The 12935-nt window shown below is 39.5% G+C and overlaps 1 protein-coding gene across 2 annotated transcripts in view; it reads right to left on the reverse strand.

Annotated features, from left to right (window-relative positions):
* Positions 1–6043: 6043 nt before the first annotated feature.
* The window catches only part of ZNF704 (zinc finger protein 704), a 94631-nt gene continuing 87739 nt past the window's right edge, over positions 6044–12935 (reverse strand). For both annotated transcript variants that reach the window (XM_075494853.1, XM_075494852.1), the window contains 2 exons: positions 8425–8519; positions 6044–6651 (listed from right to left, as the gene is read on the reverse strand). In XM_075494853.1, coding sequence (XP_075350968.1) covers positions 6540–6651; positions 8425–8519 — 207 coding nt within the window. In that variant the 3' untranslated portion in view covers positions 6044–6539. The remainder of the gene's footprint in view (positions 6652–8424; positions 8520–12935) is intronic.

The following is a 12935-nucleotide window of genomic DNA, read 5'->3' on the forward strand; positions in this document are numbered from 1 at the left end:
TGCTATTTACATTTTTAGGTCCTAATATTGAAGATTCTGATTTTTATTCACTTCAGTGAATAAAATATTTAGGAATATTTAGGAATTTGCAGAATGAAGTCCCTGGACACAGGAAAAAGAGTTGACAGGAAAAATTACTATGGACCCAAATAATTTCTTTGCATACAATAAAGAAAAATTTGAGAATTTGCATATGTATTCCTTCAAAACACAAGTTAACATAGTTCAATAAAACCTTGGGTTTACTGAAGCTGATACCTTTGCAGATATGAAAAAAAAAAAAAAAAGTGGTGGCATGTTATCTTTGAATTGCCTGTAGAATCAGCACTTTGCGAAGTGCAGTACTCAACACCTCCAGGATATCACGCCAACGTATTTTTTTTTTCCTTGCTGAAGTAATTTGGTAAGAAGTAATCCAATTATAGACAAAGTATGCTTTGACCAAGCAACTATATAAACAAGAAGCCTTTATATTTACAGTAGATCCTGAAAAGATTTATACAAATGTATAGATTTATATTATAATTAGGTTATGGTCAAGCTCATTTTCTGTATTTTTACATCATCTAACTTTTTTTTTTCTATTTGAAACTTCATACACTATAGCATGAAGTAAGACCATGTTCACTAATTAGTGCTTCCTTCTAATTTTAATAATTCAAGTAGCGACATATTGCTCTTTAAATTTTGCTTAGAATAGAAAAAACCCACAATTTATTAGCCATCTTCCATTCAAATAAACCTACATCCTGCCTTTACAGCCCTCTTATGTTCCCTGAGGAAATCTGTATTAACTTTTTTTTCCCCTGTCTTCCCGAGGCAGTTTTTTTTACAAACATTTTACTAACTTTTGTTTATCTGACCATTACACATCATACACTAATTGCTGCAGGGTATAACATAGGAAGATAAGGACTCCAAAGTCAAGCCTGAGTTTTTGCAGAGGATTGGCAAATGGTAAACACTAACATTCAAACATTTTAAAATGTTTGAGTCAATCTTTAGCACTGAATTACATCAAGAATTCAGATTTAATCTTGAAACCCTATGTCGTTAGTATAATATTGTGTATATGCCCAAGTAGTAGGAAAGCTGAAACAGCATTTCTATTGCTAAATTAATTTCCCTCAAGGGTATATTAGAGATCTCACATTCAGATTCAAACATGGAAGGAAAAAAAGTCGTGGTGTTAAGTTGTGTTAAGAAAAAGCAGAACACTGGCTTGTTACTAAATTTATCCATTCCCTTACATTTCATCAGCTGTCTGGCCAAATGAATTCTTGCTGTATTAGCAAGCATGGGAGCAAACCATATTTTATTTTGCTTGGTGCCATTGGAAACAGACTGATTGCTGTTTTCAGGGTCTTTCTGGATTGCTATTAAAAATGGTCTGTGTGAAGCAAGGAACATGATTAGCGCTTTTTGTATTGAGGAATAAACTCAATACGTTGCAAGTGGAAGATACACATCTTTAATCTCGCATTTGGATAGAAGTGAGAGCATGGTCAATGCGAAAGCACTGTAGCTTAAGATGGAAAAAACAGTTCAGGTGGGCACTATCAACTATAGGCGTACACTGGCTTTTTTGCAACCTTGAAGCTTTTCAAGCTCCACACAGATGCAGACAAGGGCTGCTTACGTCTAGCAGATACAGAATGTATTTAAACCCTCAGCTTCATTAATTTTTGCTCACGACTTACTTTCTAGCTGTTTTGCTAAAGCTGCCATGAAACTCTCCTGAACTTATACTAGAACAAAATGTCTGCTATGATGCTTTGCAATAGCCCACAGTTAACTACCAGAAAAATCCCGACAAATGCAGATTAAATCTCATACTCCGTACAGGTCTCAGTTCCAGTGCTACCGCCTTACAGGAAGATTGAATCAAATGCAAATGTAAGACCAAGATGAGACTTTACAAATGTTTCCTTATCAGAATATTCCTAAGAAAAGGCGCAGCACAACTTTCTCCAACAGATGACTGAAGTTTGAACCAACAGAAACAAGCCTCAGTGGTAACCTGTTACTCCTCTACACGTGGCCAGCAAGCTTCTAATTTCATGCCCTGTTTCTGAGATGGTTTTTCAGCATGTTTACAGGCAGAGGAAGAAAGAAATCACTTTACATTGCCACACTTACAGCGACTGTCCTCAGTTCTCAGCAGGGCCACTCTAGCTTGCCCCAGACCATAGCAAGAAATAGAAAACCATCCCGACTCACTGGATCAGGGTGAATGAAAAAATAAAAAGTCAGCGACAAGGACATCTGGGATATGACGTGGAGCTGGAATCTGTTCTTACAGGCAGGTTCTACAAGAACTTTTGGCTAAAGCTTTGCCTCCTGTTGTGTTCCCTACCTATTCGTTATCTTAAAAAATGAAGGGGAGAAGGAATGAAGAAAGCGATGTCGGTGATGGTGAATGGGTGCAAGGAATCTGTAGATCATTAGATAGCTAATGTTCATACCAGGCTAATGATTTGGATAAAGTAATTCAATGGCTACGCATTCTACTCAGCTTATTCACACAAGCAGGGCTTACAGGTCTGGCTTACATGACAACGGATACCTGCTAGGTGACGGCTGGTATTGGTTAAAAGTAAGTGTAAACCTGCAAACTGGAATGGAAGAGTTTTTGCTCACTTTGCATCTTGTTTATCCTGTTACATTTGTGCAAGGCACTAGAGAATCAGGCACATTGTTTTGGGTGGAAACCATTTTATGACTAAGATGATCTGAATTTGTAACGTCCAATAGCTGCTATTTATATAGGAGCAGTCACATTTTAGAAATTGCCATTAAAATTTCCCACTTCTAAAATTATCTCCTTTTCCAGATTTTTTTGGGGGGTGGGATAAATGGGGAAGCAGGAAAAAGCTTTGTTATAGCAAGAAAACTCCTGAAGAAAAATATTTGGGATCTATACATTTGATCTCCACTCCAATACTGATGTTGGCAATTTCTTTTACCAGCATCAATACCAATAAGTGGTTAAACCCAATAAAACAGATCCTTCCATTTTTATATCTCAGGGGGAAGTTCTGGCTCTTGACATGAATGAACCCACATCTAAATCCCTGCAGCAGACAGAGACTGCGTGATGTGTTCAGGCCGTTCTTTCTTACTTCTCCAGGAGGTCAGAGACAATGACCTATCTCCCACAGAGACAAGGAAAATAGGGGAAATGGCGTGTACTGATGATGATAAATGACCAAAGTATTCAGGCTAGCTCTTCCTTGGGAAACAAATTCACTTTTTTGGGGAGGCCGGTGCAGAAGTTTGAGATGAATCGGACGTTAGGAAGACAGCAATACAGCTTTAAGCAACACCGAAGCAAGAGACTGAAAAATAGAAGAGGTTATTCCAGATTACGCTCGGTACTGCCAGCACAGGGAAAGCTTTGCTGACATTTCTGTTCTTGCTGGGTGTGTCAGGAGGGCGAAGGGGATCTCGGCGGACACCGAAGTGCTCGTGTGACATGAAGTAATCCGAGTTCAAAGCACAAAGCAACTGATGACCGCTTCATGCAGGTCCAGACGGCCGTGCCGTCTCGCTATCGCAGGCCATGGTTGAGACACGGTAACTCCAGGAGTGCCTACTTTGGAATCAAAATGCCACAGCCATAAGATGCAAAATTGATTTAATATAAACTGCTGATTAAAGGTTGTGTAAAAATACTGGTAATTTAGCTTTGTTCTGGCAGGATTTATCGAGTACCTTCTGTCCTCCATTTTGTTAACACCAACTTTCTATCCCGTTTTGAAGATTTGTGGCTTTTGTGCCTATATGTAATCCGTATCAAATTTGTACCAGAGGGCAATCTGATCTGGCAACAAAACCATTCTTCCGTGCAGAAATTTATAAAGAATAATCTTATTACAATAATTCGTAAAGTGCCCTCAGGAAAGGTGCTCACAATGCCGTGGCATTATAGAAACAATATACAGTCTGATACATCATTTTCAAAAAAATCCTCCAAAGCAAAAAGGGAAAATATAAAAGGAGGGGAACAACAAATATATAGGCAAATACTGTCGGACTAGCAATAGTCAAATTAATTATGGAACGCTTTATAATTAGTCTCGGAGTGCTTGTAAAAATGGGGGGGCAAACTGGCAGGAGTATCTTGGCAAAGACCCACATTTTCTAAGTTCTACCAAAGTAAATGCACCAACAGCAAGCTCAGTGTTTTAAGATGAAATGACTACGAATTACTATGAGGTATTTTACTACGGAAATTGACAAAAATACAACATCCAAAGAAAACCCATGACCCACATTTTGCTAAGAGGAAAGACAATAAAACAGTGGCTATGTGTATCCACTGACCTTTAGTGTCTTGTTTTATATTTATAAAGAAAACAATCTTTTCCTCCCTGTTAATCCCAGATTTTTTATATATATATAAAAACCATATAATACATAGTTATATATTTTTATATATATATAAATCTCATACATAAGTGTATGGATTTCAGGGTCTTACTAGATTCCAGAGTCTATTTTCCTTTTTTTTTTTTTTAAATGACTTAGAGAACACAACTGGGCAAAAAATCAAGTAATTGCCTGCATGCAAGCATATCTTGCCACTTGTGCATGCAAATTACACAATTTGTAAACAACTGCAGAAATAGCATGCTCAAATTAGGCATCTGATTGCCCAATTAACTTGTTCAAAGAAAATCAGATGATAACCTTCAGTAGCTCCTATTATAAATTTTACTTCTCAGTACTACGTTACTGAATTCATAGTGTATATTCTTAACAACTGCATTGTTATTTTGTGCTTTTACACAGGCATAAGCACACTTAATAAAGCTATCAAGTGAACTTCGGACCAGATTTTAGAAAGCTGTTTACATACTTAGGAGTCCCCTTCTTTCAGTAAGGATGAGCCAGCTTTGACAATTAAAAAAAAAAAACCAAAACAAAACAACAAAAAAAAAAACCACGAAAAAGATCTGGTCTAATTTCAAATGGTATGGAAAAAAAAAATCCAGGAATTTGTGGGCCTCCATGTCTCTATTAAAAGGCAAAGTTTTGCTTCTGTGTTTTTGATTTTAAGGTGTCTTGTTTTGTTTAACAGGCAAGTATTGTTTAACTGTATCCATTCATATCCTAGTAAATCCTTATTTTATTTTTGCATTGAAATAATCATTATTAATGGTAATTCAATACAAGTGGAAACAGAACACCAGCTTTCTCCATTCCGGTGTATTTTCTAATGGACAGAGAAACTAAAGTACCCAAATATATCCAAATACTGCAAGTAGAGAAACTTGTTAATTTGTACATCAAAATGAATTAAGAAATGGACTTTTACCATAAATACGTTGCTGCTTTGCTGTTGTACTTCTTTTTCTGAGATGATGTTGTGGAAAGGGGGTATTTTCTTTTCTCTATCAATTTTTTTTGTCAAATAAATCTTAGCAACTTTAAGGGGGGGGGGGGGAGGGGAGGGGAGCTGAGCAAACCATTATCTTAACAACAATCTCCCAAATAAGAGAAAAGAAAGCAAGAGCAGAACTGCTGGGCTGGATCGTGTCCCTGAATAGGTATTACACACAATCCTAGTGGCTGCATTTACCAGTTTTTTACAGACCTCCTGCAGCAACAGACATGCTGGTCCAACTGTTCATCCTCCCTCAGAAACGGGAGAGCGGTAAGAAAAAGCTACTAGACCTCCATTATATTCTTATGGGTTTCAACCAAGCATCACTGGATTTCTTCCCTCAACTTCTTGTGACAGTATCTGCTGGTGACTTTCCATTGCTGCTTTACTTCCTCTAGAGGACCAAAATCCAATTTGGTACTTAAATTACTTTGTTTCACTCCACTGGACTGTGCCTGGTTTACAAATCTTTCAGGAGCACTTCTTGTCCTTCTTGCAAATTCAGACTTTGCTTTTCTCCTATAAACAAACAAATGAAAAAGCCCAACTCCTCCCCACATCCCCTTTCCAAAAATATAATCATGATCATTCGTGTCAGGAGAATTATTTAGCCGTCTCCAGTCTTAGTACAGCTTTTGTTGAGTAAACTGTAGCTTATACGACTCTGAAGTGTTTATTAGAAAGCTTTCAAAAAGAGATCTTCGTTGCAGGAAAAGAAAAATTGTTCAGTTTAGCAAATACAGACGTTCACAGCACAGAGACTGAAATGGTTAAAAATTATCCTAAGGAGCAAGTAGCTCACAGAGTTAGCAAAAAAATTAACTTTTTCCTTTCTTTTACAGAAAAACACTAATAGCTGCTCTGGTTTCCATACTTAGTAAGACAGAATTTTGTTGTATGTTCTTGGTTTTGCTTTTTTTTTTTTTTGCTCTATTGCTCCACACAGGTTTTGATTAGTGCTTCTCCTTGGCTACAAGTGCTTCACTTTGAAATACAAAGCTCTTTTAAAAAAAAACCACCCAAAAACAACAAAAAACCCCTCAACACCACATCACTGGAGGGAAAATGGGAAGTGATACAGTGCAGCTGCAGCAATCTGGTTCTGCTGTTGTCCTCCCCCATCCCCAAATCCTCTGCATAATTTCAATCTTTAGTCGATGAACCTTTGGCAGGCCTTCTTCCATCGGCAGGCAGTACACCACATATCTCTGTTCTCCATCCCATAGACCTTCCGACACTTTTTCCCCTCCCCTCTAGGCTTCCTGTCAGAGAGAAAGGGAAGCTTGTTAATGAGATGCTTTCATAGCTTTGCTCTATCACCCTAAGATCAGGACAACAATCGCAATGGAGTGCAGCAGGCAGAGAACCCCCAGCCTTTCAAAGGGATTTGGGCTGTTTTCGAGTCAACCGGGAGCTGACGAAGCAGACAGACATAGGGCCGGGACTCCGCAGCTCCAAGGGACCAGTCCTTCTCCTCGCCTGGCTTCTACAGCCTCTGCAGCAGCTGCTGAGCCTGCTCCTCTGCTCCAGGGCTGATCCCAGGAACACTCGGCCCTGACTTTAGCCAGCAACTAAACCCGGTCCAGATAAATGGTACTTCAGCCATGTAATGGATAGTCACAGCTATTCTACAGTCCAGTCCAGGTCACGTCAGGCAGAAGTCCTCTTTGCTTTAGAGCTGCGGTACAAATATTTTGCATAGCTCTGAGCAGCAGACCTTGACTACCAGCAGGTAGCAGCTATGCAAAAGAAGGGAAAAGCTACAAGCTCCTAAGCTTGCCAGTCCTTGCTGCATGGTTTGCTCTGAGCTCATTGACTGAAAAACAACAAAGTGATTGAAAACAAGTTTTAACCCTCGCCCTCAGCTGCAGCACGTTCACATGTGCTCCTTCTCTGTCGTCCCCAAAGTCAGCAAGGCAGGCAGTATCTGCTTTTAAAGCTATAACAATTGTCATGTTTTCCATCTTATAAACTCACTCAAAAGTTCACAAGTTTAGAAAATGATCAAAGTAACTGTTAAAATGGAACTTTTCTTTATTCCACACATAGAAAGCCAGCAAACCTGAGGAGCAATGCTACAAGAAGTAACCCGACGCTCGCTATAGCAGTGCCATCCGCTATAGGTGTCCTGGCGCCTTTAAATCAAGTAACTGTACAGACAGAATTGTTTAATACCCGCATTACATGCTGCATGGCACACATGGGAATTGCCTGGTGATTCCTCTCTTGCATACCTATGCGTTTTTGGATTACTGAACATTCACTGATGGGCACAATCCATGAATTGGGAAGATCCTAAGTTTGGTTCGTAGCATATGCAATGATCTGAGAGTCATAAAGAAAATTAAAAACATGAAATCTTCCTTTTGTCTCGTTTTAGGGTACAGTCACCTTTAGGATTGTAAGAAATTAAGTTTCTTTACTGCAAGAAATTCAGTGTCACAGTTTGATTTTTTAACATAACTTTTTGAACACTCTTAAAGCAGACTCTGGCCAAACATCAGTTAGCTTTAATGGAAGTGAATATAGCTTACATCTAGGAAGACAAGGCATAAAAAGCTTTGCTTTGATCTAATTTATTGTAAGATATGGTTTCTTATAATTCAATTAAAGCCAGATACCATACTGACTGAATGGTGATGAACACACAAGACGCCCAGCCTTTCAGGGAAAAAAAGTTTAGGATGCTTCAGCTGGAGCAGTGGATCTGGGCAGCATTGCTTTACAGGGCAATTTAGACCTGCATCTGAACTCCAGACATGCCTGCCGTAAGGCCTGCAGTTTTGCTTCACCGTCTACCTTTTTCATTTTGCAACAACTCACTTTCCCCCCAAACTTTACCTTTGATGGTAATGAAAAGCAAAACAGGTCCAGAATGCTTACTCTGAAGCGTTCTAGTAAGAAACTGCCTGACAACTGCAATCACAGTTGGTGGTGTGGTTTTTCTATTTCTTTGGCCACTGACATCTTATTTACTAAATGCCCTCCAGGTTCTGAGGCTGCTGGTCTGTCAGCAGGAGCTAATGGTCCCATACCTCAAGCCAAATGCTACTCTAGGCGGTGATGAAAGAACTGTGTGGGACTGTTTCTGCTCTCCACTCCCTGCAGGACGATTATGAGTTGGTGAGACCTGTCAATACAGACAAAAAAACTGCTTATGAAGAACATAACATACACATATGAATGCAGTATAAACACTTCTCCCAGAAAATGCAATTCATGATGCAGGGTGGCAAGGATACCCGGGAAAGGTTATTATAGAACATACAAACATAAGTTGTAGGTCTATTTGGAAAGATGTCCACTGAGCGTTAGGTACACTGTATTAGCTACATTTTGTTTCCCTGTATTTCCAGTCATCCAAACAGAGCAAACCAGAATACAGGTAGATTGCAGGTTTTGGGAAATACAGAAAATGCATTCATTCTTATTTAAGAACTCTGAATAGCTCTTACGAAAACTTTCTCCAATTTAAGCAGAGAAAATAACTGGAAAAATAAACTCCGGCCCGTGCTGAGATCAATACCAATAACCCCCTATGACATAAAGGGATTTCATGTGTTGCTCTCGTCTGTGACTTGACACTCTTTGTGGAGAGACAGCCTTGCAGAAGAGGGTTTGCTGCCAGGCAGTTGCAATGCGGCCCTCAAGGTTTTAACGGGAGTGCAAGGCAGCTCTTCTGCTTAAGGCTGCTAACAAGATGTACTGGATTATTTCCTTTATTCTGCACTGTAAACCTTCTCAGCAGGTGTCCTCCTTTGTGAATGTTCTCGAGTAAAGGGTGTAGTTTGGTCTTCTGAGGCTTTCCAAATAAGCCTCCTACGTGAGCCTGGGGGTTGGCAACATTATTGGAGTAATCTCATGGCATAAAGCTTGGCCTTAAATAATTCCTAAATTATTTACTGCTAGGGTCTTATTTTGCTCCTGGGTGAAGGCCACAGCCACTTTACATCTAAAACACCAGAAAAAATTTACAAAGACTCAGAACATAGCAAGCTTCATTTGGGCATCTGGTGCACGGAGTCACTACCTCCTGCAGCCAGGAACTGCAGATATTGTCATAGTTCCCTGCGTTTGCTATGGCTTTTCACTCCTGCTCTTTTGAAGTCTCATAATATCTGGAAGAATGGGAACTGACCTGACTTGAAGAGATGAATGTGCTTTGATTTTTTTATATAAAGTCTATTTTATAGCTACTCCACAGTAGCAAAAAACTACCTAATACTTATAATGGAGTGCAAACACTCTTTCAACTTTTACTCTTGGCTGGTAACGACAGTAATTTCTGATTTAACTGCATGTGCAGCTCACACTCTGAATGGGTTTAGGCCATTAGTGGTATAATATTTTATATATCCAAAACGTGAAAGAAATTTCCTCTCTCTGTGCCTGTTTACCAGAACTCATGTTTTATACATCCAGAGACCACACTAGCTCCTTCTGTCCTATCACCCCTCAATACTGAGGGCAGCTTGCAGTCTACATGTCCTAGATCTTTTGCAGTCTTGACTTTCAAGTCAGTGCTCTCCTGAGATGCCAAGCATTATCCAAATCCCCTTTTTTCATAAATACAACCTTGCATTTTGCACAATTAAAGGACACTGGGTCTGAAAAGGGCCCCACTTCACAAATGGAGTATACAATGATACATGATTATCTTGTCTTTTTGTCGGTCTCTCAGCCACCCAGAAAACGGATCATCAGCAGTAACTTCATATTTTTATTTCCAAATCAATTATGAAAATGCTGAAAAGCACTAGTCCTTGTATGGAGGTAAGCTGGCTCAGTAAAGAAGATTCCCAGTTAACCACTGCTACTTGAGGTTTGACAAACAGAGCTTAATTCGCTTAATATGTGCTACGTTGGCACTACATATTTTTAGTTAAGAAACCTGCTGCTTTTTCAAAATATACGTTAGCCGTGCAGTTGCCTTTATCCACCGTTTGGTGTCATATCCTTAAAGACTGCTATGAGGTTTGTTTGGCAGATTGACCTTTTTTCCTACCTTTTATCAACCACTTCTCTTGTTTTACCTAAGAATGATTGAAACACTGAAGATAAAATGCAAAGCAGTAACACTTTTCTAGTCTTTAGCATTTACTGGTTTTCCAGTCATTACCAGCAACCAGAGATCTCCAGTCAATTCTGCTAGGGTTCTTAAACATTTTAAAAACCAGAAAATCTGGATATCTACCACTAACTGATATTCAACATATTCCTTGGTTATCATTGAACAGAAAAGTACTTTGATGGCCTGCTATGTTATAAGCAATTATCCTGCTTGCTTCCAAACACAGAACAGGTTTGAGTAGTAATTGCAGCGTGCAGACTGCGTCTCCCCTCACATTCTCCAGAGAGGGTCTCTGCATGATGGTTTCCATCAATTAGCATACCAAGAAGGCTCAACTGCACTGAAGTTGCGCTTTAGTGTGTTTTGATATGCTTCGCAGCAGGTCTAAACAATACCAGTTAGCTGTACTCCTTTGTAGGTGACACTGAGTGCAGATCAAAAGGAGGGTGTGAGGAGGCAATCCTTGTCCTCGGAGGCTTTTCACATTTGAAGTGTTGTCTACTCAGAGAATTAATGTGAAACTATAGTGTTTGTTAGAAGGGAGGACCTGGAGTTTCCAGTTACAGCTCCTAGGGGAAACTGTGGTTACAGAGAAGATTTGTCATCTGTAAACATGAGATTATCACTTAAAAGATCTTCTCCTGTTCAACCTTTTTGGGTCTTAAGAGCAAGCAGGTAAGAGTCAATATTACACAGCAGAGATCACACTGGCGTTTGAGAAGATTTTCACCCTGCATTATTAGAAGTGGAACTGTATGGTCATTATGTAAGTCCTCCAGTACCAAGAGATACAGACTCCACCATTGCTCATCCCACTAGAACCACTCGCATGACTTCATTCATCCTCCTCACACATCCCCATGCTGTGCCTTATTTTTTCTCCTTGTTCAGTCTCAAGTGGTAGAGCAAACATGAACTTTCTGCTCCATGCAGAGAACCACACCTACCAGTGACTCTTAGCTGTGCCAACACTCAACCTTCTCTTGCACCTGCAAAGTTATCCTGGGAAAATGGTAAGAAAAAGTGTATTTTCCGTCTGCCTTGGGAATCTAACTCACACAATTCAGAGCACAAAGTATAAGGACTTCGGAGGTTCCCCTAATTCTCCTCATTTATGGCTACAAGACTTCTAGATAAATGTCTATGGTTAGATGCTGTGAATACCCCTGAGCCTAAAGCAGTTGCATACTGAACCCCAACTGATCCAGCTGTACGTATGGCTTGTTTTGAGGCGCTTAGGTACTTGCTGATAAGCACACTCACATTTGCAAAGGCCTTTTGGTGCTGCTCTGCTAAAGGCTGCCCAAAAGTGAGGACCAAATGCAATTCATGATGTCCGTCTGAACACGCAAGTTCCTGGGACAGTAAGCATGGAGTGCTCAGTGTCATCAAAATTCAATGTCCACAGGAATGAATGGGGTAACACCTAAGGTAGGTGTCAAAAAAAAACACAAAAGAAGACTATTTTGAAATTTTGTCTCTCTTGTGGACTTAACTGCTGACATACAGGCCTAGAAAGGAGACTGTTCAAAACCAGGATTCAACAGGCCTCTAATGGGTCAAGGACAGAATGGCCCCATTCCAACATCACTAGTAACATGAAGAAATGTGTAGACCTACGCACTTTTGCAAGTCTGTACCTAAGCCTTTACTGCTCAGTGGTTTGTCCAGGCCAAAAAAGTATCCCAAAGCCATTTTAGAAAAATGCTTGAATAAATACTAAAGGTCAGGCAAAAAGTAATGGGTTGGACCTACTCTCTGAAGTTCCCTTTGGGTGCTACAGACATGCATCTCATCTCAGGGACCATGTACGTATACAATTGCATGAGTTTACAGTATGCTGGCTCTGTCACATAGTCTGGGCTTAAATAAACCTCATAAGAGAAGGAGAAAGTCCCCTATACTATAGCTTTCCTAAAGTAGTTACACTCAGTGTAAGGGTGGGAATTGACAGAGCCCTGTTTTTATAAGGCAGTATCTAATTTACTTTGAAACAGGAGAAATGACACTTTCATTGAATATACAGTTATTTAACATCACTTTGCATTTGCACCCTCACTTACTGCACATAATTTTCCACTGCAGGTAAGCCTTTGTAATTCATAAATGATCTCACTGATGATAGAACAGTCAAATGTGTGCAAACCTAGAAGGTTTTTTGTTTTTTGTTTTTTTTTTTTTTTCCTCTCAACAGCCTTATAAATGTTGTTAGACAGAGATATAAAGGCAGTTCATATGGTTCCCTGACGCGTTTATAATTCTGCCATCATCACTGCTTCACCAGGTTTTTGTATTGGGATTATTTTTAAATTGTACTTAAATCATTGACATCTCCATACAATTCTCAGAAAGTGATTTGGCATTTCCTAAATTCTTTTGAGAACTCTCAACTCTACAGCCACAGATCAACGTTGTTGCTCGAACAAGTAAACTCAACACATATGTGTCTAATCCGGTCCTCTTAAGTGTCTGATT

Source organism: Mycteria americana, chromosome 2 (genome assembly GCF_035582795.1).
Source record: "Mycteria americana isolate JAX WOST 10 ecotype Jacksonville Zoo and Gardens chromosome 2, USCA_MyAme_1.0, whole genome shotgun sequence".
NCBI classification, from domain to species: Eukaryota; Metazoa; Chordata; class Aves; order Ciconiiformes; family Ciconiidae; genus Mycteria; species Mycteria americana.